At 52.4% G+C, this 24,127-nt stretch overlaps 8 protein-coding genes across 8 annotated transcripts; 4 read left to right on the plus strand and 4 right to left on the minus strand.

Annotated features, from left to right (window-relative positions):
• Nucleotides 1-9: 9 nt before the first annotated feature.
• BDW74DRAFT_147484 (putative NADPH oxidase (NoxA)) lies at nucleotides 10-2,848 on the minus strand. Its single transcript, XM_073723550.1, has 4 exons — nucleotides 2,071-2,848; nucleotides 1,769-2,023; nucleotides 1,312-1,721; nucleotides 10-1,247 (listed from the first exon to the last, which is right to left on the minus strand). The coding sequence occupies exons 1-4, from the start codon at nucleotides 2,166-2,168 to the stop codon at nucleotides 358-360; spliced, it is 1,653 nt and encodes a 550-aa protein (XP_073587184.1). The 5' UTR covers nucleotides 2,169-2,848; the 3' UTR covers nucleotides 10-357.
• Nucleotides 2,849-4,298: 1,450 nt separating this feature from the next.
• BDW74DRAFT_147488 (uncharacterized protein) lies at nucleotides 4,299-5,547 on the plus strand. The gene is made up of 3 exons (XM_073723551.1): nucleotides 4,299-4,900; nucleotides 4,956-5,272; nucleotides 5,337-5,547. Exons 1-3 carry the CDS (start codon nucleotides 4,843-4,845, stop codon nucleotides 5,388-5,390), a joined length of 429 nt encoding a protein of 142 aa, XP_073587185.1. The 5' UTR covers nucleotides 4,299-4,842; the 3' UTR covers nucleotides 5,391-5,547.
• A 693-nt stretch (nucleotides 5,548-6,240) lies between these two features.
• Nucleotides 6,241-6,802, plus strand: BDW74DRAFT_100936 (uncharacterized protein). The gene has a single exon (XM_073721484.1). The coding sequence runs from the start codon at nucleotides 6,329-6,331 to the stop codon at nucleotides 6,716-6,718; it is 390 nt and encodes a 129-aa protein (XP_073587186.1). The 5' UTR covers nucleotides 6,241-6,328; the 3' UTR covers nucleotides 6,719-6,802.
• Nucleotides 6,803-10,355: 3,553 nt separating this feature from the next.
• BDW74DRAFT_100985 (uncharacterized protein) lies at nucleotides 10,356-10,929 on the minus strand. The gene has a single exon (XM_073721486.1). The coding sequence runs from the start codon at nucleotides 10,835-10,837 to the stop codon at nucleotides 10,484-10,486; it is 354 nt and encodes a 117-aa protein (XP_073587187.1). The 5' UTR covers nucleotides 10,838-10,929; the 3' UTR covers nucleotides 10,356-10,483.
• A 1,138-nt stretch (nucleotides 10,930-12,067) lies between these two features.
• Nucleotides 12,068-14,488, plus strand: BDW74DRAFT_100969 (Zn(II)2Cys6 transcription factor). The gene is made up of 6 exons (XM_073721485.1): nucleotides 12,068-12,444; nucleotides 12,502-12,556; nucleotides 12,624-13,713; nucleotides 13,763-13,872; nucleotides 13,920-14,203; nucleotides 14,251-14,488. Exons 1-6 carry the CDS (start codon nucleotides 12,348-12,350, stop codon nucleotides 14,349-14,351), a joined length of 1,737 nt encoding a protein of 578 aa, XP_073587188.1. The 5' UTR covers nucleotides 12,068-12,347; the 3' UTR covers nucleotides 14,352-14,488.
• Nucleotides 14,489-14,625: 137 nt separating this feature from the next.
• On the minus strand, nucleotides 14,626-15,650 carry BDW74DRAFT_175145 (alpha/beta hydrolase; the record flags this gene model as incomplete). The annotated part of the gene is made up of 2 exons (XM_073728231.1): nucleotides 14,626-15,477; nucleotides 15,531-15,650. The coding sequence occupies 2 exons, from the start codon at nucleotides 15,648-15,650 to the stop codon at nucleotides 14,626-14,628; spliced, it is 972 nt and encodes a 323-aa protein (XP_073587189.1).
• A 380-nt stretch (nucleotides 15,651-16,030) lies between these two features.
• Nucleotides 16,031-17,751, plus strand: BDW74DRAFT_175146 (uncharacterized protein; the record flags this gene model as incomplete). Its single annotated transcript, XM_073728232.1, has 4 exons — nucleotides 16,031-16,414; nucleotides 16,485-17,011; nucleotides 17,072-17,273; nucleotides 17,428-17,751. The coding sequence occupies 4 exons, from the start codon at nucleotides 16,031-16,033 to the stop codon at nucleotides 17,749-17,751; spliced, it is 1,437 nt and encodes a 478-aa protein (XP_073587190.1).
• Nucleotides 17,752-19,299: 1,548 nt separating this feature from the next.
• On the minus strand, nucleotides 19,300-24,049 carry BDW74DRAFT_175147 (uncharacterized protein; the record flags this gene model as incomplete). The annotated part of the gene is made up of 3 exons (XM_073728233.1): nucleotides 19,300-21,507; nucleotides 21,553-23,538; nucleotides 23,585-24,049. 3 exons carry the CDS (start codon nucleotides 24,047-24,049, stop codon nucleotides 19,300-19,302), a joined length of 4,659 nt encoding a protein of 1,552 aa, XP_073587191.1.
• Nucleotides 24,050-24,127: the final 78 nt, after the last annotated feature.

Consider the following 24,127-nt stretch of genomic DNA (forward strand, 5'->3'; position numbering starts at 1 on the left):
AACAATCATTCTACGGCATTAAGCATTTGCATGATTGACTTTGTAAGAAAATGTCCTTTATTCAATTCCTTCAACTCTTGGCGCTCAATGCGAAATCTAGATAAGGCTACGCTAGGCAAGGCTGGCTGGCTATGTACTGATCATGATATAGAATACAGAGGATAAGATAAATGAGATGAAGATCATGCAGGCATCATGCGATCAAATACAGGGATGCGATGCACGAACGGACCAAGGAAAGTCATGACTCGTCACGGGATATCGAGAATAGATGGCGGCAAGATATAGTAGGTATAAGTGAGCTTGAGGGGTTTCTAAATATCGATGGCTTTAGATTAGGTAGAAGGGTAATTAAATTCAGAAGTGTTCCTTCCAGAACTTAAACTTCACCTCGCTCGTGGACGCCGACGAAGCCGCAGCCTTGATTTGTCTTGCCGCAACATTCGGTCCGCAGAAGTACACACCGATCTCTGTCTTCGAGTGCATGTGTAATCCGCGCATGTAGGATTGATCCTGCAGACCATTCCGCATAGCCGAGAACAGCCGCTTGAAATCCGGGCGACCGAAGTTCGTCCTGCTCTTGAGCTCAGTGAGCGGGTCGAGTTCGCGACCCACGGAGTTGAGGTAGATGTTCGCTGTTGTATCCTGGTCCAGCCGCTGTGTGAGGTAGATGTGGATGCGCAGGAACTCCGATATCCCCTCGTACGCGGCGTCCGATGCGGACTGGGCCTCTAGCGATGAAAGAAGAGCCTGGAACCACTCGAAGGAGGTTGTGTCCTTGCAGACCCAGATGAACTCCACGCGGCGCAGACGACGCGGGGGATTCGGCGAGGCACGCAGGTGCCAGATATTCTTGAGGATGGACGCCCACGGCGTCACGCCGATGCCTGTGCCAATCAGGACAGCGATCTCGTTCTCGAAGACGTCTTCGGCGGGGGCGCCGTAGGGCCCGTCGACGCGCAGCTTCGGCATCTGCTGTCCGTTCTGCAGTGCGACTTCGTACATGCCCATTGGGTCGAGGCCCTCAAGGTCGCGGGCTTGTGCGGGACCGCAGCCGAGCGCGTCGCCGAGGGCGCGCGTGAAGTCGCCGACTTGCCGGACGTGGATGCTGACGTATTCGTCGAAGGGGCAGGAGGTGATGGTGAAGGGGTGCCATTGGGTGTTGGAGACTTCGGGGACTTGGATGAAGAGCCATTGCCCGGCTTTGTATTTGAAGCTGGGCTTGCGGAATTGGATTTCCATTGCGTCTGGGGTTGGGACGTTAGTATGATGTGTTTGGATGGATGGATGGAGGTTGGTTGGTTGGCTTACCGTATGGGTGGCGGATGACTTTGACGATCTCTGTTTCACGTAGTGCTCGGATCTCGCGCCATAAGCGCTCGCATAGGTAGAAGAAACCTGCTACGAGCTCCCATCTCCAGCCGTGGTATCCGAGGCAATGGTTCCAGAATTGCTCTCCGGCAAACGGTGAGTACGGTTCTGCGCTATCTCGGACAAAACAGCCTGTTGCGTGGGTGTAGAGGGCCAGTAGGAATGGAATGAACAGGTGATGCGTGTACCAAAATGTCTCAAATGACTGTTGGCGAATTCGGTGGTGGGATGTCGTGTACATGAGCATCATGCAGAACAACATTACATGCCCAGTGACTCCGCCGGCTTGGGTATAGTGTATTTGCAAAGCTGTCTCGGGTCGCAGCTGCTTTTTCTCAATGTTGTAGAAACTGCAGAACGTCAGATCGCATCCCTACTTGCCTGAGAATTGACTCACTTGACGTAGTGACCAGCAGTGTGGAGGATGGTAAATACAAGCGTCGCGTAAGCCACCTGGCGATGGAACCATATGTTCTCGTCGAGCGGTAGCCATCGTAATTTTGGCCGAAGGAATTTGACGAGATTCCTGCACATTGGCAACAGGATGAGTGTTCCATCGACCGTCAGTACAAGGCCGGCACCTCGCGATATCCAAACTGAATATGAAAGTGCATTCAGCGGTGCCAAAGGCTTGCTATTTGCTTGATAGTACCTGGAACGGTCAGCAACTGCTCAGCATACCTCCCTTCGGGGACGAACCATCCGTATGCGAATATTGCAATATGCGCGCCCCAAAACCAAGTATAGAAGAATAGCTTTGAGGGGGCAACGTAGGATTTCAGCGGATAACGGCCCATGGCGACGTGGCCCACCGATATGGTAAGGGAGCGTGATGTCTCGACAGCGAATTAATCATCGGCCTGCGATGCGTGGTGTTGATTATGAGAAAGTGGACGAGAGACGGGCGTTGAGCCCTACGGTATTGACACACTTTCACCGGTGGTAAGTATGACCAATACCTCTATAAATTGTCCCAGATCTATAAAATGTACAGTCGTGAGACCTGGACCCGTGAACAGTGTAGTGATGTCAATCTATCGAAGCTCGAAGAGACGTAGCGCCGCCCGCTAAGATAAATGCAGGACCCCGAGGGGTGAAGAATCAGCTCTCGGTCCCTTTTCCTCTTCGATCGATACCGAGCCGTCGGACGAGACTTTTTGATTAAATTGATGGTGGTGTGGTGGGTTTGTTATCGGAGTCAGAGGGTGTTTGCTCAGCTCAGGAGGGCGGATTGTCGAGAAACCAGGACGAGCGCCCGTCGGACCATGATCTCGAGCAAGTTCTCAGATGATAAATGGAAGTCAAAAGTAATCCGGTTAGTGATTGTGGAGAACCCAGCTGAGTGGTAGTGATGTGCAGGGGATGGAGAGAGAGAGGGAGAGGGGGGAAAAGGCAAAGCGCCGGGCTCTTTGAGGTTCCGCGGCTGCAACTCTGCAGGTTTAAACAACTTCTGCCTCCTGCGCTAAACGCCCCATCCTCGACCAGGATCACTGCGATCGCACTCCTTTCATTGGCGGGTCGAATCAACGGTCTCTGCAAGCCGGTCCAACTCTCCTAACCAGCGGGTCTCGCTGCTGATTGAAGAACCACTCCAGATCCTCCACAATATACGATGCGACGAGTCACCGCGAGGTACCCCATGGTTCGATGCATCCGACATCATTCGACGATGGCGTTGTGACAGAGTCTCTCTGTCTGTCCTCCCAGGCGAAGTGATACTGCCTGATGGATGCCATCACAATCAGCCACGAACTCTGATCGAGTCAGGATCTTCCTTCGAGTCCTAAGCGACTCGCCCTGATCCCAGAGCACCGCCATGTGTTATCTTCCACCATCCTTCGGGGGTGTTTCTCCTACCCCTGCGACGCGATGAATGGGCCCGCCATGTGGCTGGAGGAGAATTACGATACTAGCAGGGACAATGATTGGTACCTTGAGGTCATTCGTATTGGCGTCATGTCACTCCTTCGCGCTGTGGCTGCACTGATTTGTTGGGGTTTTTACGTCCTGTCGCGGCGCTGCCCTATGGGGGGAGCTCTACAAGCGCCGTTCCCACACAAACCCCAGCCATCGTGTTGCCAAGTTCTCGTCCTCCCCCACAAACAAGAGGCGCTCGGAAAAAGGCGCCCTTGAGCGCTGGATGTTGCCAAATATAGACACCCTGGCAAGTCAAGGCTAGACCCAAGCAGAAACCATCTCCGGGCTATCGTGAAAGCTACGCTCATACCCAGCCCTTGGCCGGAAGGACTCGAAGGGCTTTATTATAAAGACTCTACTTGGCTCTGCACGATGACAACTTGTCACAACCGGAGGACTGTGGGACAAGAGTCACAAGACTCGGATGGGTCGACCAAGGGCTGCCAGAAAGACGGTGAAGGCCCCGTACGCCGTGGTCTCAAGCAACAACAATTGATTCTCTGGGCTCGTTGATACTCGAAGGAAAGGAGGCGCACTCGTAGCCGCCGCCTGCTCCTTATAAGTCATTGGGTATGACGGCCTGGCACGAAATTGCGACTGGGGCGTCTATCGAAAATATACTTCGACAGCCGCCAAGAGAGACACAAATAGAAACCATGAGAGCATTTGTGATCGTCTGTTTCCCCGCCTCGCACTTTGATTCTGCAGAAGTTTGCGCTGTTAGGACAGTTCGCGACCGATCAATGAGATTGCCTGAGCGCCAGACCCCGGCGGCACTAGAGCACGGTCCCGCGAATCTGCTGTAGGATCTCTCCAGCCGTCACATTTAGGCATGGCACTAATGCAGTCAATCCCTCCCGTCCCCGCGTCCTCGATGCCCATTTGCTCGTCTCCTGCTTGCCGTCACGCCTTTAAGCGCCCGGCAGGGGGCCCCCTCGCTCATGTCCGGTGCCCCTCTCCAATCGCTGATCTGCGTTTATCGTCCTCTGAAGAAGCCAGGCGGGCACTTCGAGCACACGAGCATCCTTCGAGCCCTTATTGGCTGATAGTTTCTCATCCTGGCCTCGAATCGGGCCCAGCTGCTCGCAGGCCTATCGTGACGACAAGAAAGGTGGGATGCGTTCTGGCCTTGCGAAGCTATGTAATCCGCTGCCCTCCCACAATCAGTCGGTATCTCGGGCCTTTATCGCTTGAACGTGGCATGATTGTACACAAGACACTATCTCACACGATCGTTTGTTTGATCTCGGCATGAATGTGACGCTTGTGACGATTCCCTATTGAACGAACCCCGACCCCGATTTCTGCAGACTCGAGCCAATACAGAGTACAAGACCAGCGAACACGACTCCACTGCCATGTCAAACTGCGCGACAAATCCACGAGTGACATTCTTCAACGAGATACACGACGGATAGCATACCTCTATACCCTCAACGCTTGACTTAATCTACGCCCATTGCCACGAATTACGATACGCACTTTCGCAGGACGGAAGCGCCCGCATCTTTTGACTTACAATAATACACCATCTACCTCTACCATAACTTCCAGATGGGTCGCCTAATCAAGAACCACTGGGCGCGCCTAATCGTCCTCACAGCATCAGCCTGTACGTTTCCTCAAAGTTCCATCGTGGAGTTCCGGCGCTAATCTAACAAAATCAGACCAAGTAGGAAGCGCAATCGAAGGCTTCATCTGGCCGAAGATTTTCTGGGACACCTGGACACGAAACCTCAATGGCGCCGTCACACCCGTCCCCGTCCTCCAAATTCTCAACCTCATAATGGGTCTCCTCGGGGTCGCATGGGAATGGCCTTTGAAGTATCTCGCGGGGACGATGCCGCATCGCAGCATCGAGTTCCGACTGCTGCTCTACCCGCTCAGCTCGATTTTGGCGGCGCTCATATACCAGGGGACGAACGCGGCGATATATTATCTTGTTGGAATCGCCGTTTATTTCTGGGCGTATAGTGAGGGCGAGGTTAGTTTTGCTCCATGAATCGCGGGGTGACATTTAGCTCGGTTTGACTAACATTATTTGCCAGGTTGTATGCGCGGAACCATGGACTCTACCGAAGCGAAGACCCTCGAAAGTATAGCGATGCATTATGATACCTGCGGCGCGGCGTTTAGCTTGGATTTGAAGGGACTGTGCTCTGGTAGCACCCCATGCATATATACCCCAACTTGCATGAACCTAGATGTAATAATACTCATGACCGCCTAATGAATACCACCAACATACTCCAAGCCGTCGAATTCCATATTTTAGTAGAATAACAATTTGTCTATAAGTGCGGAGGACTCCAGCGCCTTTATAGGAATGAGTCAGCTGGTCAGGTGGTTTAGGTACTTTCGGCACCTCCTTCCAGTTAGCTCCTTCCAACTTCACCTCCGATCTGTGTGTCATATGCACGTCCACTCTCTCCTAAACGTCCTTCAATGTCTCCTTAAGCTTGGTCTTGAACGCAAATATGCCGTCCAACGAAGCACCGTCGCCGGACACTAAGGAAATCCATCATCTGAAACACCGCGAGCAAAAGCTACACCCAGCCTACTCGTCACAGGACCCTGAGGAGTTGATACTGAAGAAGAGCTGGGAGAACAATACTATTGTAATAGACTCAGCTGCCAAAATTTTCCCAAAGGGACTCCGTTGCGCCTTTTTTCTGGCCCTTATCATCCAGTTGCCCGATGCTCCCGCCTCCTCCGAGTCACTTGGATCAAGCAGGTTCAGTGTACACAGCTTCAACACGTCATCAACTTCGCTCCCACTCGTCGTGAGGAAAGGGAAGAAACATGCTGTCCAAGCCATCGTGTTCGCCTCGCCATTCAATCTCCCTTCCCATTCTACTGCATGACCTTCTCGCCATTTCAGTCCTCCATGGCTCACATCTACCCGAGAGTATCTGATAACTCCTCGCGTCTCTCCAGTCTGAGGAGGCAGCCTTGCAAATTGACGAGAGTGACTGGAATGCTGTCCATTCTCCTCGCTTTTGCTCTTGTAGCCTAAGCCTTGAAGACACTATGGACGGCGATGGTAGCAGTAACATGCTCTTCAGTTTCTCCACCAACCCTTTCAACCTCAACGCAGAGACTGGCACCCCTGCTTATCGCAATCGCCTCAATACTCCCCCTCAGGGCCCCGCAATCCATCTTCTCCGCACTGCCTGTTATATGCCCTATTCCATATGAGCGTCTCTTGGGCGATACTGGCGGCAGGTTGCAGGGGTGGTGTAACGCTAAGACATCGGGATGCCTCACGAAAGGTCAGTCACATAAGGCGTGGAGTATATACGACACCTGGCAGAGGTTCTCGTCTTTTTCTCTTCTCAGCGCGGTCTCAGAACCGGGAGAGGCCCTTTCTCTTGTAGCCGTTGGTGAGAAGGAAATCAGACAAGCGAAACATGATCTCACACGGTGGTGACAGAAGTAGCCCGGCCTATATGCTCAGGGACTAAGTCGTACTACCTAAGAGCGTGGCTCTGTCGCCAGATGAGGTAAGGGGCTCATTGCCCCGACTTTGGGGTCCTTGGTGCTTTTCAAGGTGATTCCACCGAGCACCTTCTCTAACCATTACCAAGCTTTCTCCCTAATGGCTTCTATTACGATACTACCCATCGTGATCATGGACCAGATTTGTCTGCATCTGGATCTTCAAGACCTACAGTCGCTTCGTCTAACCTGCAAATACCTTGCTTTGGGGACTCACCGCCGCTTTGGCAAACGAGGATTCGGCGAGATCTATCTTGCTCTAACAAAGCGACGGTTTACAGTTTCTATAAGACCTCGCTGTCCATGACAGTTTTCGAGCTCATGTCAAGGCATTGTGGATCCTCCCCGACCTCTTCAACGGGTGCTACGACCAAACATTGAACGCTGCAGTCGATCATATTTAACTTCTATTCTGTTGTCAGTCTAGAGAGAGATTTACACGCAGACATACTTGTCCCCGGTCCCCGCTACAAAATACGCTAACAAACTGCTTGCCTTGTTTTCCGAATCTAGTGCAATCAGATTGAGACGCTACAGAAACCATCGTTCCGCCAGTACCAGGGGAATCCGGGGCTTGAGAAGGGAACTTGAGTTAAATCCCTCCGAGCCCAGTCGCATCGTGAGGTCGCACTGCCCAACACGACAGGGCTTTTCCCGCCAAACATATTTCAGGCGCATATTCTTGCGATTCTGGTAGCCGCCATAAGCACAACGAGCACGCAAATCAAAATCAATACTTTAGCGACGAATAGCTTGATGGGAAACGACAGGTTCAAGCTCCTTTTGCAGTCTGTTCTTGAGCGCCTTCGCTGCAACCCCCCTTCGGAGCCCTTCGTTGTCTATCCAACATACATATTGCATCATCTACTCGCTATCCCAACGTAAAGCGAGACTTTATATTGCAAATGCGCATACTGAGCGATTGACGCAGCACTTGCGGCTTGCCATCTGCCCGCCTCGAGCTTCACTTGAGGCCACACGCGTGATCACGGACTCGGCTCTCTGGTCCCTTTACCCCTTTGCTCAAGTTTATGGAACAAGAAAAATGATGAATGAGAAAGAGCTGCCATGGAGCTTGCTGATTGATGTACCGTGTCGACCTCAAATCTCACGAAACTGACCGTGAAACAATTTGCTGAATATAGAGCGTGTCAATCGAATGCATAATGAGCAACAAGTTACTCAACATATGAGCATTGCATTACTCCTGACTACGTATAGTGAACCTGGAGTATCCGCACTCGTACTTAGCCCTAGGCTTGGATGCCTCCGCACTACCACTCGCGCTAGCAGAGGAAAACATGTCGTTTCCGGTTTATGTACTCTGGCTAGAAGGCAATCTGCCCTCTCTTATCTCAGAACCGCCCTGTTCCATTCTTCCAAGGTTTAATCTCCATCCTTCTTATCTCGACAACGAGGCTCCGTTGTTATCGTACCTTTCTTCTACACAACCAACACCCATAACCAATGGCCCCTTCCTTCCGCAACCCCGGCTCACTGTCAGCACTTGCTCACTACTCATTCAGACAACATCCGACCCGAACCCCTCGAGACACTGCTGCGTTCGCGTTGCCTTTCCAGTATCACGGCTACCCTGCTGTCGACTCCACGGTCTAAGACCCTTGCTCCAACTATGTTCCAACCATCGAGGCTGATATAATGCCAAGCAGCAACCTCTGTGCTGCTCTACGGGTGAAGCTTTAATGTCATCTCAAGGATGACAACTGTCGTATTTGTATTCTGCAGAGAGAGACACCAGTGCTACTTCTACGGTATCAAAGGTAAAGTGCTCAAAAATGTCAAACTGATAAAAGAATGTCATTGAGACTATGTCAATTTAGGTCCCCAGAAGAAAAAGAATTATATCCTATACAGCCTTTTCCATTACATTCCACCGCGATCGAACTATCCTCAACAGCTCCATTTGACTGCCCTTCGACAGGGAGAACAGGTGCCGGGGATGCACCTGGTTGACTTAGGGCTTTTGTGCTAAGTGGCTTGTTAGCATAGTCCCTCAAGTGGCTGCTGTTGCGTGTTGTGCTCACCAGTGCTCTAATAGCCCTTTCCAAAGCCATCATATTCGCCCTTTCCACCACCGAAGCCATGGCCTTCACCGTGGCCCCAGCCGCCGCCGTGGTGGCCTCCGAAGCTACCACCACCACCGCCGCCGCCGCCGCCGCCGCCAAAGTGACCGCCGCCGAAGCCCTCGCCCTTTCCACCACCATGGCCTCCACCAATACCACCGAAGCCACCACCACCGCCACCACCACCGCCGCCGCCGCCGAAGTGACCACCGCCGAAGCCCTTTCCACCGCCAAAACCACCACCAAGACCGCCACCGAAGTCACCAAAGCCCTTACCACCGCCAAAGCCCTTACCACCGCCAAAGCCTTTACCTCCGCCAAAACCGAAGCCGTCATGACCGAATCCACCCTTGTCGCCTCCAAAGCCGCCGCCAAAGCCCTTACCACCGCCAAAGCCTTTACCTCCGCCAAAACCGAAGCCGTCATGACCGAATCCACCCTTGTCGCCTCCAAAGCCGCCGCCGTGACCGCCGCCGAAGCCATGACCGCCGCCGATGCCATGGCCGAATCCAGGGCCACCAAATCCGGGACCACCGAATCCATCCTTGCCACCACCGAATCCATGGCCCTTGCCGCCGTCGAGGATGCCGACTTTGTTGCCGTTGAGGATGCCAACTCCTGCATTAACGCCAACCAGACCGCCGCTGGCTGCGCCGATGATGCTACCATCACCTCGAGCATAGAGGTGGTCGTCTTTCTTGTCGTCGTGCTTGTCGTCGTCCTTCTTGTCATCCTTCTTGTCGTCGTCCTTCTTGTCATCTTTCTTGTCATCTTTCTTGTCGTCCTTCTTGTCATCCTTCTTGTCATCATCCTTCTTGCCATCGTCCTTCTTGTCATCGTCCTTCTTGCCGCCATGCTTGGGGTCGACATAGTATCCGGGCTTTCCCTCGTTGTGGTCCTTGGGGTCGAAGCCGGAGGGAACGAAAGGAACAGGCTTGGAGTCCTTGATAACCCACTTGTCCTTGATGATCCACTTGCCACCACCCCACTTGCCATCCTCGTCCTTCCACTCATCCTCCTTCCAGTCCTCATCATCCCAGTCCTTCTTGTCGTCATCCCACTTTCCGTCATCCCACTTGTCGTCGTCCTTCTTGCCATCATCCTTGTCCTTGAAGTCAACGACCGGGAGCTTGCCGAGGTGGCGGGCGTCGACCTTGAGATCGCGAGCTTAAACCTGTCAGTACCATTTCGAATCAGAGGGGCGTACAGCCTTACTCTCGAGGTTTCGCACTTCTCTCTCAACCGGGGCCGTGATGGCCAGGGTCGAGAGCGCGAGGATGAGCGCAGGGGTGATGGTGACCTTCATTTTCGAAAGTGCCGCGGGTGGAACAGTTACAAACGAGAGTGTCTCAGTTGAGATGAATGTGCTGTTGAGAGTTGGACTGGGGCTCCCTGTCGAAAGAGTGTGCTGAGGAAGTTGAAGATTGTGACTTTGGGGGAGGAATGAGGGAAGCTTTATAGGTTTTCGATTCCCTCTGAATTCCAGAGAGAAGGTGTAGTTCTAAATGATACTTGCTAACGATGCTGAAGGTGCACAGTGTCTGCATCCGGGCACAACTACAGAATCATCCTCGACCCAGGTGAAGCAATAGTACGTGTCCGAGCACACGGCTTCAATACTTCGAATGGCAAAGTCTTACGCGATTAATTGAAGACGTACAGACAAACAAGGACCATATCCCAACATTGCCATTGTTCGCACTTCCGAATCTGCAAATGGGGTAGGCATTCTGGGGTTTGTGAGGCGAATTGCAAGCCTCCACGCCTGTGTGGTGCATCTGGGCCAGTTGGAAATCTGCACTACCACCGAAACACACCCAGCGCCAGCGAAGCATTTCTTTCGACAATTTCGAAATCGCCCACCTTTGCCAAGCAATAACGGGCTTTTTCTGGTAAGTATAGCTGGTTTTCATTGCCTCTGCTGCAATACGCTTTGGTAATATGCAATATACTAATACCAGCGGCATATAATGCAATAACCCTTTATTAGCAGTGCAATTGATAATTGGGAATCGAAACAAGCCGCAGGCTATTGTTGGCTCTGAGTGGCAAGTTGGACTTTACTCAACTCTCAGCAATTTCACCATACAATTCTTACCCTGAGCCGGCCAAGGAAGCTTCTTCATAGTCCCGTCACATAAGGCCGCCACCTCACCCTGGGCTGTCATACCCCACGGTTGCCCATCCGTCATCAACGGAGCGATATGTGAGCCTCAGCACGTAGGGCATCTGGCGTCCAGAGCAAGGCCTACAAATAGAATCAGGACGTGTCATGTTCCAATAGAACGTGGCACTATTCGGTCCTACCCTGAACTGCGGGGGCATTGCAACCGACGACTCGAGATTACTTAGGATATTTCATCCGTCCATGCATCCGTGCCTTGCATGATGCTTGTTTACCGTCGCCGCCATTTGCTCTGTATTAGGCCAAGGTGCCGGGATTCCCACTGAATGGACAGCGAACGCGTTTGCATGCGCATTATTAATGGTTCCTACACAATAAACTGCAAGATCGACGCCCCGCAAAGCACAGGACAACCGGGGATCGGTGCCTTGCATTGTTGTTTCGGGTTCTGTGCCACGGCCAAGGATACGGGCCCAGTCAACTAATCAACAATCTACATATAAGTGTTTGTCTGAAGCATCCATGCACTGCTTATTTCCGGTGCATTGCAGGAACTATTGGCTGTCTGCTTGCCGCATGGTTCCACTACTAAGGGGATGTTATGGTTCTTTCTACGGAATATTCTACGGGTTGGAAGGTCGAAGGCATAACGAACGGGTGGTACTGGTACTGCTGCCCGTTATCTTGTGGACGGGAGAAGCAGTCAAATTCTTTCGTAGGGTTGTTGGCTATGAGGAGACTAAGGAGGGCGCTTCATTACGGCCTTCCAAATCGTATACCGTATGCACATAAGCCTCGATAAACTCTCTCATCTCGGTTCAGTTCACTTTAGAACTTTAGGATAGCGAGGAGATATAAGGGATAATTTGGGGATAGTGGTACCCGGGTGCTCAGATATATTCCGACCGCAACCCCGCTGTGTGTTGGTGGCAAACCCTCGGCGGCCGGGGTTGTGAGGTCTGTTGATTCGCATCCAGCAGCGGGTCTCTCACCATTTCAGCTATCACGCCATTCATGAGGAGTCGAGGACATCAGACGGTGAATTGGGGGCGACTGCGATTCCCCTCGCTCAATCATCTTTTGCGTCTCTCCTCTACAGATCTTTGGAGCTGAATGGAGGGTTGAGTACGCAGTGCACTCGGAGGTCTAGTATTTTCGGCTCAGCTCCGGAGACATGGCAGCCCGTGCCAAGACTTTCTCGAAGAGGAAAGCCCGTCCCGCTGAATTATGCTATCCCAAATTATTAATTATGCCTTCCATGCATCAGCATATCCGAGAGCCGAACACCTCGTTCCGTCTTTTTCTCCAGTCACGGAGCCGAGCAGTTCCCTGAGCCGTTGTTTGCTTCCAGTATGGTAGATGATGACATTCAGAACAGCGGTCTTGCCTGCTCAATATGCCCTGAAACCTTCCGACGCGTGGAACACCTGAAACGCCACGCCTTGACCCGTGAGATCTCAGCATCCTCAACAACACCATGACCATGATTTCTGACCAGCAACGCAGATGACGATGCCAAGCCCCACTCCTGCCATTTTTGCGGTGCACAGTACAAACGCAGGTGTGTGTCTTCCTCCTTCTTCCTCAGCTGTTCTTTCCCGGCAACACTGGTGCCTGACTATTGACAGCGATGCCCTCCGTCGGCACTGGAAGACCTGCACAGCGAGAGTCACTGCCGGGGTCGACATTCCCAAGCGAAGTCTTTCCGGCAAGCGAAAGCAAGCCTGCGATTCCTGTACGACGAGAAAGCGAGCTTGTTCGACTGGGTTGCCGTGTTCGGAGTGCGCAATGAGGCAAACCGAGTGCACATATCACCAACCCCGGCCGAGCATCGACAAGCGCAAATCGCTCAAGTTGACCGAGAAGGCAGCGTTTGAGGGAAATGCCGCAGGTAGTAGCTCACACAACGTCTCTTCTCCATCGCAGGAGACTGCATGGCATGGCCGAATCCCGTCTCAAGCCCTTCAGCATCCCCAGTTCGGGTTCCCTGCCAACTTCACCAAAGCTGGTGGGTTGAACGAGGCGTACAGTTACAAGTCGGGCACGAAGAGTATTTGCGCAACACCTTCTCCCTTGGGCGCCAGCGATACCGGCGCTCTCGGGAACTGGGATTATTTGCAGGGAACTACCGCTTCAAACCCGTTTGACTGCTATCTCGACGACCTTGAGCCAGGACTATGGACGGATGTGAATATCTCCCGAGCAGATGTCGAAGGGAAGTTATTGGTTGAGAAGGCACGTCAGACGTGGGACAACCTGCAGCCTATCCTGGACAGTCCCACGACACATCACTTGAGTATCACTTCGAGTGAATGGTTTGACTTCTTCTCCTCTGAAAACACAACCCGGTACCTGCATCTATTCTGGATGCGATGGTATCACCACTGCCCAATTGTGCACAAAGCTACCTTCGACCTCAACACGTGTTCGCCTCTCTTACTCCTGACGATGTGCTTGATCGGCGCATGCATGTCCTCTCTAGATGCGGATCGCCAATTGGCAAAGCGATTCTTGGACATAGTCGAAGAACTCATATTTTCGAATCCGCTTTTTATGGAATCTCCACGACTAGGGTCCATGAATGAGAATTTGCTTCAGACTCGAGTGAATATTCAGATTCTGCAAGCCACTTGTTTCATGTGTTTGCTGCAGAAATGGGAAGGGAATATCCAGGCCAAGTTGAGGATGCAGCGGCATCAATTTACGGCTTTTGTTGCGGTAGAGCCACCGTTATCATTCACTACGGAAACATGCTGACATTCTGTAGACTACACGGGCGATGGGGCTTTCTCAGGCAAGGCATCCTCAGGTCGATCTTGACACAACCATGTCCGTCGAATCATGGAAGGAATATACTCTCAAAGCGGAAATGATTAGGTAAATTCATACCCGGCAAAGCGAAGTCGCTCTAACGAACACTCCAGAACCTTCAACCATGTTTTCCTTCTCGATTCGGCTTTTGTCATCTTCCACAATTCGGTACCTCGCATGGTCTTACAAGAAATGACGATCGATCTGACCTGTCCGGAAGACGTGTTCCAGGCCGCGTCACCTACCGATTTCACAAAGGCACTGAAGTTACACCCATCATGCAATGTTCCTCTACTCACCGACTGCGTTCGCAACCTGTGTGCGGAAGCCCCCAGTCCAAGTGTAATTGCGCATCTTAGTCGGGAGAGTGCGTTGAATCTGTTTACTATTGCTACTGGTAGGCACGCGTTTGCGGGTTTAATGTTCACTGCTAACTTTCAGCAGCTGTCCATGACCCAATATTCCACCAACTCCGCGCATTCTCGCCTCTTCCTTTGGCCACTGATCCACTAAGGCGAGCATTGGATCGTTGGGAGAAAGCCTGAGAAGCTAGCATGCGCAACACTACTACTTCAACTACCGAAGATGGAGTCCTACCCTTCCCTCTTCATGCTCGAGAGTTCGCTGCACTGGGCCGGGTGCACATCGAAAAGTCTCACCTAACTCCGGAAGAATGGAACCTGATGATCCAACGGCTGCCCGAGCACGTGTCTGTAGAAACTAGAGAAGGTCTTGCTACGTTCGATCAAACAGGGATGGATCAAGTGGCGAATCTCATATTGGCTGTCGAGCATCTAGACCTCAAGTGATCAAAAACCGTTACTGCGCAGAAGCACAAGCTTTCTCTAGCTCGGCAACGACGCGACGCAAACAGTCTAGCGTCTCCTCCTCCTCCTCCCTGTTTGTATCCCCAGCATCAAGGTCAATGAAGCCGTTATGTTCGAACCCATGTCCCTGGCCCACTGCTCGCTCCAGGTGCACCTGAACACCAAGTTCGCCCAACTTCTTTGCAACAAGAGCACTCTGCTCGAATCCCACCAGTTCGTCTGCGTCACCGTGCAACAAAATGGTTGGCGGTAAATTCTTGCTTAGAGCAAATGACACTGGAAAGAGCGACCGGTACTCATCCGGTATAACCTCGGCACCCTGCTGCTTGATAACCTTGGCAAGTCCAGGGATCCTAGTGAGCACATCAGGGAACATAGCTCCCTCATGCAGCGCCTTGATCCAACTGAATCTCTTGTCGGCCGGTGGGTTACCAGGGAATGGATACCCATCGAGTACTTTCCCGCTCGCCATTGCCTCCCGAACCTCTTCTATAGCCGCTGGCAGATCACTCACTGGCGCACGAAGAGGCTGCCCCGGCTCGACATACCTCTTCCCCGCTGGATCCAGCATGCCATAGTTTGACAGAACAGCAAGTGGCATTGGACACGTGGGATGCGCCGCCGATGCCAGCGCAAGATACCCGCCTGCGCTGGATCCAGCGATGATAATCTTCTTACTGATACTGTTGCGTACCCAGCGGATTGCGTCGAGTGCGTCGCTGAGGACTCCGAGCCCTGGCGTTTCGGGGAGGAGCCGGTAAGCTGGGCTTGCGTACGTCCATCCACGCGCGCGGCAGGCATTTATGAGCCAGTGAGGTGGCTTGGTTGATTTCTCGCCGAGGACCTGTTCGAGGACTTTATTAGTCTATCGAATTGGCCTAGAGAAGGGCTTTCTACCAGGTATCCTCCGTGGAAATGCACGAGCACGATTCCTTTGTCAGTGGCTTTGGGCTTGGAGACGTCGATCTCGAGCGAGAGCCCATCGACTTCTTTGAAGGTATGCGTGGAAGTTTCCATCTTGTTTATCAAGTTCGTGTTGATTGCAGCTGAGAGTAGTGAAAATACCTTGCGATGCAGTCGGAGAAGGCTCGGGGGTGAATCCCGCGGTAGATCTCACGGTAAGCCACAACCGGTGGATCAACGCCGCGGATGCTTATCCACGGTTATGTCCAGAATACAGCAAGTCCACTCCAATGAGATCTGGGGAATCTCCAGATTACCCCGTAGATCGTCGTCAACCTCCCTTAACCCCACACCATTAGCCGGTCCTTATAGCCGAGATCGCTATGAACTTATATAGACCGCAAAAGCCTCATCCCGGGTCTTTATGGGGATCTCGGTCTTTTATTACCCAAGATCGGTGATACCTCATCTATAGCTAGAGGAACACAACCAGAATGCCTCTATTATCGGTCGTTGTACAATGCCTTGGGGATAGCCCCAAGAGCATTCTGACAACCCTTCTCTTCCTCGCTCTCCTGGTTTACGTGGTCTACATGCGCCACCTCCACCCTCTATCTCGCTACCCAGGCCCTCTCTTCGCTTCACTCTCCAACACATACAAAGCCTATTACGTGTACAAACTCACAATCCACGAGAAACTGCTCAAGTTACACAACGCCTACGGCCCCGTCGTGCGGATCGGGCCCAACCACCTGCACACATGGGAAGGTGAGGCCATCGCGCCCATCTACAAGGGCGGAAGGTCCATGGGCAAGAGCGAGTTCTACGATGCCTTTACGGCCTTTCGACCCAACCTATTCGGCGGGAGGGATGAAGACGTAAGTCGCCCTACTCCAACCTCTTTACCTCATGTGCTGGCGTCGGTAAAATTTCCTGACAGTATGACAGATCCACGCCCTCCGCCGGCGCCAACTAAGCCACGGGTTCGCACAAGTCAGCGTACAGAAACTCGAGCTACTAATCGAAGGCCAAATGGCTATCCTGATCTCGAAACTCCGCCGCTACGCCCAAACCAGCGAAACATTCGACCTCAAGCATGCACTAAACCTCTACGTCCTCGACATTCTTGGCGAAGTCGCGTTCGCCAAACCCTTCGGCGTCCAGGTTACAGAAGACGACGAGAAACTGCACGCCATCAATGACCACCTCTTACTGGCTGGTGTGATTGGCGAACTCCCCTGCCAGGATCTGACGAAGTTCCTGTCGAGGATCAGTCCTGTGCCCTGGATGAGGAGGCTCATGAAGAGTCGTCTTAAGCTAAAGGGGATCTGTGCGGGCTGTGTGAGGTTTAAGATTGAGAACCGCGAGAAGATTACCAGGCCGGATTTACTGAGGAGTTTGGTTGAGGCTACGGATCCGGAGAGTGGAAAGGCGTTGTCGGAGGAGGAGATTAATTCGGAGGCTTTTGCTGTGCTGTATGTCCCCCTAATCCGACCTACTCCATGTGGTTGTAACTCTGCTAATGCACACAACAGCGTCACAGGCTCGCACTCCACGGCCGGAACAATGACGCTCCTCTTCTGGCACCTCATCCAGAACCCAGACATCATGCGCAAAGTCCAAGCCGAAATCAAGAGCATGCTTGGCCCACTGCGCGAAGGCCAAACATCCTACCCCATCGCCGGACTCGAGTCCTCGCTAAAGTATACAATGGCCTGCGTCCGCGAGAACTTCCGCGTAAACCCTGTCTTCACGATGCCGCTTTAGCGCAAGGTTAGATACGCCAGTAGTCTCGAGATCGGCGAGCATCATATTCCGCGGGGTGTACGTTACCTTTTCCTACGCTAATTGCCTTTACTTGGAGTGCAGAAATACTGATTTGGGTGAGCAGACAAACATCTGCATATCAAACTACGTCCTACACCACAACTCTTCGATCTTCGGATCCGATCACGAAACATACACTCCCGAAAAATGGCTCGATGAGTCCTATAACAAGGAGAAGGGGCGGTATTTGATTCCCTTCAGCGTCGGGCACCGCATGTGCATAGGGCGGAACCTGGCTATGACGAATATCCTGAAGAGCGTAACGACCCTGCTTGCCATGTTTGAGTTTGAGCCCGTTGAAAAGAGGAAGAGCGTTAGTGTGATCTCTCCGGGGATCGGAGAGATGGAGGGAGGTTTTGAGGTTCGGGTTCGGATGAGGAGTGAGTAGGGAGGATGTTGTAGGGGGTTGTTGTTGTGGAGTAAGAGTATATGATCATGAAAAATATTGTTTCACTGTTGAATAGGCATTGGTTGGATAGAAAGACTCTAGTTGAAACCCTACTTAGCACAATCGTGTAGCTAACCCGGCTGGCCTCCGAGCTCGGTGTCCGAGCTCGGTGTCCGTAACGGGCACCGATGCTTATCCATCTCCGTTGACTTTCCTCCCGAAGATTGATCCCCGACTGTTTGCGAAGACCTCGGGGTCCCATAGTTGTTGTCACTGCCGACTTTATCCACTGCTCGATGAGGAAACAGAGTCGACCAGGGTGTCGCGTCAAGGGATTATTGGATTTCAGGCGCGAGTTCACGGTATCTAGCGAACAGCCCATCTGTGACGGATCCCCGTTCTAGACGGACTAGGCAGGAGTAGAGCTTCAATCACAACCCTACCTAACTTCCCTCTCTACATACTTCAAATCTCCCGGCGAGCGTTCTCGGGCTCCGAATGGAACGGGCTCCGAATGGTAGGTGCCCGAACAGTTTGCAATCGCATCTTCACTCCGTCGCAGCCCGAGTCGCTGCCCGGGTCAAGGCATCACTACGTAACTATGTCGGACTGCTATCTGTAATTTCGGAGGCCAAAGGTTTGCGTTTGGAGTCCGACCGGGGTGTGACCGGGGTTCAATCGGTCAGCAGACGGGCAGCGAACGGAGTCTAACCAGGCAGCGAACAACGTGAATTGTCCTTTGCTCCCTCGTAGCCCGAGTCATAGCTATACTTGGGATTTCGGGGTCCGACCGGGCTCCAGGCGAACGGGGTGCGAACGGGTACCGTAGCTACTACCGCATATCCAACTCTACAATATCTGAACAGAACCTCTACTCGTATGCTTTCTGATTTCCACTTGATAATTCGGATTCCCAACCTTAATCTTCGGGGTCCGACCAGGAAACTGATTGCTCTTTGCGCTCGCTATCGTCCTCGCTGCCCGGGGGCGGACCTCATCCCAACCGTGTAGTGTGAAGTGTCTAAACTGCTTAAACTTTTAGGCATGAGCCTAATTCTATCCGCCATTTCGGGTTCCGAACCTTAGTCTTCGGTGTCCGAAACGATCGCACTTCGCTCCCCGAGTCTACTCCGTAGACTTCACCTGATTCGAGGACCGAGATGATGAGATCTTGGAGTCCGACCGAACGCCGATCGGGGTCCGAAAGCCTTCGCTGTTCGGCCGTCGCAATGTGTGCCAAGCATTACTCTTTTCGGAAGGTCTTGGCGCGGGTCGTCAATTAACCCGAATCCAACCCGAACATGATCCGCACCATCAGGATGGATTTGTACCTCTCCCGGTGTTTCTAGGGTATGTTTGAGGTATGTGGATCGTTAGCTGGTATAATGCGATGTGGGAATGGCAGAGAAAAGGGCGAATAAGCTGTTGGTACATGTTTCTGTCGGTTATATATATTCGCTGTGATATATAGGGAAACTGTATACGACCTTTTACTACAAATGTCCTCGGGATATACAATTTCTGAATGAGTCCCAAATTGTTGCAAGTCTACATTGGATGACAACCTCCGGGATGCGGTTCAAGTTCAGGCCGAGGTTTTCTAGTGACTGTTGGAGTCGAGTACCGAGGAGGAGCGTCTTTGTCGAGCTCGAACATGATGACTCTACCATCATGCGGGACAGCAATGAAATCCTCCAAGGCCAGGTGTGGGCTCCTGCAGGCCGTGGGCAGTTTCATCACTTCAGTCCCACCCCATGTTATCCCAAACCCCCAAGTCCCATAACCATCCGCATCGTCCCGTTCTACACGTGGGGTTGTCAGGTGGGCCGTCGGTGGATCCTGCGACCAGTCGAGGGCGTATTCACCGTGACTGGTCGTCAGTGTAGCCGTGTCTGGGCTGAATCGTGTGTAGTCATATGAGCTGCTGTCGTGATGCCATTCGATGGTGATCAAGGGAGTCGCGAGTTCGTTTTTTAAGATATCCTTGGGTTCAGTTTCGGAGGCCGATATTGGTACGGACGGAGGTGTAGTTGCAGCTTCAAGGGAATAGACTCGTACATCCTCGTCAAATTCAGCGGCCAGATACGCCGCGTCGTGGGAGATCGCAATGCCGTAGGTATATGATACGCCGGTCTTGAGGGACTTCCATGGTTGACTTTTAGGTGTGTCGATGTCCCAGATCTCGATCGTGCCATCGGTATTCCCAAGGTGGCAAGCGAAAAGGCAGCCGTCTTTTGCCCAAGTCCACCTAGGCGACCTACAGGACTCGACGCGTATCTCCAATTGGCCCGTCGCTACGTTCCAAATGCACACCGTGGGGGCTGTGGCTTTCTCCTGCATTGAAAGGAGTCTGGTTCCGTCGGGGGAAAATGCTTCTGCCTTTACAGCCTCCTCTTGATCGGCAAGCACATGCACCGCGGTCCATGTTGTTGTATCCCAGATCCGAATAGTACTGTCAGTGGACGAGGATATGGTAAATTTGCCGTCACTGGATATCAGTAGGGAGTTGATCGTAGAGGCATGTCCCTTTATCTCACGTATGAGAGCCCCTGTTGCTCTGGACCATATTCCAATTGTACCGTCCTCCGTCCCAGATACGAGCCATGTGCGACACGGAGAGATCTCAAGCAAATTGATCTTACTCGTGTGCCTGGCGAGCTCCGCGTCGGAAATCTTTATAGAGGTGTCCCATAGCTGTAACGCGTTGGAGACGACAATTGCCACCTTATCGCTGGCACTCGAGACGGATAGACATTTTATCTGCACTGCGGTGAAAATTTTCTCCTCCCGGGAGCCGGACTCCATGTCCCAGATCTGAACCTCGTGATTGTCAGACCCTGTTACGAGACGATCCCCGCCTGGGAAAAGAGCCATTTTGGTGATTGCGTGGTCGGAGGTATGACTTGCCAGCGTCCGCAGGAGCTGTCCCGTTGCCGCGTTCCAGATCTGCAGCGCCGTGTCTCCCCCGACAACAATGCTCTTGCCGTCCGTCAGAGCCAACAGTGACCGCACCTGTCCAACGTCGAGCGTCCATTCCCGCTGAACGACTCCGGTGTCGGGATTCCAAATCCGAATCGAATCGGACGTGGCTGCCAAGGCAATCCGGGTATTTTCCAAGAACACCGCGTGGCCGGCGAAGCCGATTGTCTTCTGAATGGCTCCGGTATCCACATCCCACATGAATATTGTGCGGCCATTAGCCGCAGATAGTAATATTTTCCCGTCCGGGGAGAACTGGAGCATCGAGTAGTACTTGTGATACCCCCTACCTCTCCAAGTTTGCACCACTGACCAATCAGAAACATTCCATATCTGGATATAACGATTGTGCGCAGTGCTAGCGAGCAGTGATCCATCTGCTGACAGTGCTAGGCTCCCAACATGTCTTTTATGACCTTTGACGACACGTTCAATCGTTCTGGTGCTTGCGTTGCATATCTCGATTGTTCCCGCAGCATGCCCGCCAGTTATGAGACTACCGTCAGGATGAAACGCAATCGCTGATGGTTCCCACGTCACGCCATATATGTTGTGTAAGTGCAGCTGCCAATACGTGTTCATAACTGGAGCCTTTCGTATCCACGCAGGTATTTGATCTTGGAAGAGTGACCGGACCACGCTTGATGTGGGGCTGAACACCAAAGCATAGCTATATACCTGCAAGGGCGTTTGCCAAATGACGTTGTTGTGATAGTCCAGAAAATGGCGCGCATCTTGGATGAGAAGACGAAGATTATCAACATTATTCGAATGTTCCTGTATGAAATTAGTGCCAAGCAACAGTGTAATCCTCGGACGCACCTTCAAAGCGAGCTGCAGTTTTCTCATCGCGCTCGATGCCACTTGCAGAATCCCCCAGAGACTGAGAGCCTCAATCCAATGAAGAAGATGCTGCCGCAGGAAGCTATACACCGCGCCGTTGTCGTGAAAACCCACCTCCTGCTGGCCATGTAGGTCAAGATTGCAAACGTGGTCGATCCAGTACTCGCAAAAGTATCGAATATGGTGGAGTGGATCCGGTTGCGGTGGCTCAATCTCGGCGATCTCGCAGACCGGGTCACCCAGACCCCATAGGTCTTGGTGCAGGGTGGCGGACATGGTGTCCAGGGCTCGAAGAGCGATTCTCGATTGAGTGTAGACAGGGCTGTGGGGAAAGCGTTGCTCGAGCTGAATAGGGAGAATGAACTCTTTTGCGGACTGATGAATGAAGTTGATGATTCCGTCACGGATGGCGAGAAAACTGCCGCAATGGTCCACAATCTCCTCGAGGTACGCTACATCCTCACCGAGCTCTTGTGGAAGATCAGCAACGATCGCAAGTTCGGTAATATGTAGAGGTCGCTGCGCAACCGTGATGACAGACAGAACTTGACAGCAGTGCTGAAACGTCTCCGGCGACGCCTTGCCGATGTCAAACACATCCTCCATCATTCGCTCGTACAAACCCTTCAGGCCCGAGGGGAACGATTGTAGCACGGATAATGTCTTCCAAAGGAGAGTCTTGCGCAAAGTCTTGCAGACCAAAGAAACCCAAAGAAAGGTGCCATCGGCATGACAGTGCAAGTACTCTTTGACCTGTGCCTTTAGCTCATCGCGATACCTCTTGCGTCTTGCTAGGTCTTCAACCTCAGAATCAATGTATGCTGCGACGACGTTTTCAACCTCCTTCTCAGTATCCACACCGAGGTCTAGCTCAGTATGAAGGGGTTCGACAGCCAGGAGGGTTTTGATCTCGGGTTTTGAACGGCTGGAAACGAGAACTTTCAGACGTGGTGAGGCACGGTCCGTCAAAAAGCCAAGCAAAAGATCCAGATTCGCCTCGCACTCATCCAATGCGTCGATGAATATATAGATTTTTGGACAATTCTGGTCGTTGAGCATCCGGGCGAGGATGTTAGACATGGCGAAAAATGCATTGTCGTCTTCAAACAAGGCATTCCCCCGAAGTTTATAGGCCTTGCGAAGATAGACTATGAGTGGTCTACTCTGAGACGCGAGCTGGTAGATGAGGCCGCGTAGAACAGCAGTAGCGCTATTCAAGTTTGGATCAGCGTTCTGACAGAAAAAGAACGACGTCAAGGCATTGCTCGGGGCCGTCGGCAACATGTCTCTGATAATCCCGATCATAAGCATTGTCTTACCCTTTCCAGGCTCGCCTTTGATCCAGTACAAGGATTTCCCAGTCGCATCTCTCCAATCTTGAAAGTCCTCGCGGTCAAGGATCCATCGGCAGGAGCCTTCGAGCAACTTGTCCTTGCTCTGCTCGATCCGACCCATGTCGTCAAGCGGGTCGGTCAAGCAAACTTGTCTTAGCAACTGATTATCGGCATCGTCTTTCTTGAGCTCCAATTGGTCCTGAACTGCGTCGTGGATGTTGGAAAGAAGGCGGACCTGCTGATCCTGAGCGACATTGACCAGCGTCTCCAGATGACCTCTCATCTGCTGGGTATTGTACTGATCAATATCGCGTTGTACCATCCCTTCAGCATCTTGTATTCCTTTCAGTGCCCCCTCCCAGTCGTTGAGTTTGATCGTGTCTTGGAGGTAATTGACGAGTCGGTTCCGGTGGTAGGAACAGACGCTCTTCATCAGGAAAGATAAAAGGAGCTCGTAAAGATCAACGACGCGACCTTCCAGAGCCGATCGTAAGTTCGAAGACAGGCCTCGATCCACCGTGTTTTCTCGGAGTAGCAGCTGCGATAGCTCGCCGTACCATTGCATCCGGGCAGCGACATAACCGACGCCTTCGCGATTCGCTCTCGTTTCTGTAGTCGGATTGACGACGATCTGCTTGTCAGCGAGGGACAAGTTAAGCGATGCTTCATGAACGAACCTGCAGCGCAAAAGAAACGGCAGTCCAGGCAAGGGCGGCCTGGGGAACGGGCTGCAGTGCGGGGCCGATGAGGTTGTTCAGCGCTTGAGCACCCTGCAATGTCTTCTCCATCTTCAGCTTGTTTCCGGTCTTCTCCATACCCAGATTGACGAGCTGTTCCATTTGAGCATGTCGCCGACCATGATCGACTTTCTCAATGGCATTGTCTTCCGCGGAGGTAGGCCCGAGCTCGCGGGAGAGGACCCGTTCGTAGGCGTCGACCAACTGGCCATCTTCTGCTTTGAGGTTGTCATATGCCTTGTCCCATAGCGTCGCAGCTGTAATGGAATCGTCTGAGGTTGAATCCTGAGGGAGAGGGGTTGACGTGAGAGAGGGAGAAGGCGAGAGCGCCTCGGAGTTACCCCGCCTCTTCGACTTTCGGTGCCTGAAACTCAAGGCAGACAGGAACGACGAGGCAGGCGCCATGGTACAACCGCACAACCTTCTGCTCAAAACTAGCTAATGGCTCAACCCAACCTTAGTCTCTGATAGCCCCTCTGCAAA

The sequence above is a fragment of the Aspergillus multicolor genome (genome assembly GCF_047715735.1).
Source record: "Aspergillus multicolor strain CBS 133.54 unplaced genomic scaffold BDW74scaffold_4, whole genome shotgun sequence".
NCBI classification, from domain to species: domain Eukaryota; kingdom Fungi; phylum Ascomycota; class Eurotiomycetes; order Eurotiales; family Aspergillaceae; genus Aspergillus; species Aspergillus multicolor.

Excerpts from the sequence above, each read along its gene's own strand:
- BDW74DRAFT_147484 (XM_073723550.1), bottom strand. The coding sequence starts at position 2,168 with ATGGGCCGTTATCCGCTGAAATCCTACGTTGCCCCCTCAAAGCTATTC. Across the intron at positions 2,024-2,070 it reads GCAATATTCGCATACGGATG|GTACTATCAAGCAAATAGCA; the intron begins GTTCGTCCCCGA and ends TGACCGTTCCAG. Across the intron at positions 1,248-1,311 it reads AGTCATCCGCCACCCATACG|ACGCAATGGAAATCCAATTC; the intron begins GTAAGCCAACCA and ends TCCCAACCCCAG.
- BDW74DRAFT_147488 (XM_073723551.1), top strand. The coding sequence starts at position 4,843 with ATGGGTCGCCTAATCAAGAACCACTGGGCGCGCCTAATCGTCCTCACA. Across the intron at positions 4,901-4,955 it reads CGTCCTCACAGCATCAGCCT|ACCAAGTAGGAAGCGCAATC; the intron begins GTACGTTTCCTC and ends TAACAAAATCAG. Across the intron at positions 5,273-5,336 it reads GGGCGTATAGTGAGGGCGAG|GTTGTATGCGCGGAACCATG; the intron begins GTTAGTTTTGCT and ends ATTATTTGCCAG.
- BDW74DRAFT_100936 (XM_073721484.1), top strand. The coding sequence starts at position 6,329 with ATGGTAGCAGTAACATGCTCTTCAGTTTCTCCACCAACCCTTTCAACC.
- BDW74DRAFT_100985 (XM_073721486.1), bottom strand. The coding sequence starts at position 10,837 with ATGCCGCTGGTATTAGTATATTGCATATTACCAAAGCGTATTGCAGCA.
- BDW74DRAFT_100969 (XM_073721485.1), top strand. The coding sequence starts at position 12,348 with ATGGTAGATGATGACATTCAGAACAGCGGTCTTGCCTGCTCAATATGC. Across the intron at positions 12,445-12,501 it reads GAAACGCCACGCCTTGACCC|ATGACGATGCCAAGCCCCAC; the intron begins GTGAGATCTCAG and ends CCAGCAACGCAG. Across the intron at positions 13,714-13,762 it reads AATTTACGGCTTTTGTTGCG|ACTACACGGGCGATGGGGCT; the intron begins GTAGAGCCACCG and ends GACATTCTGTAG.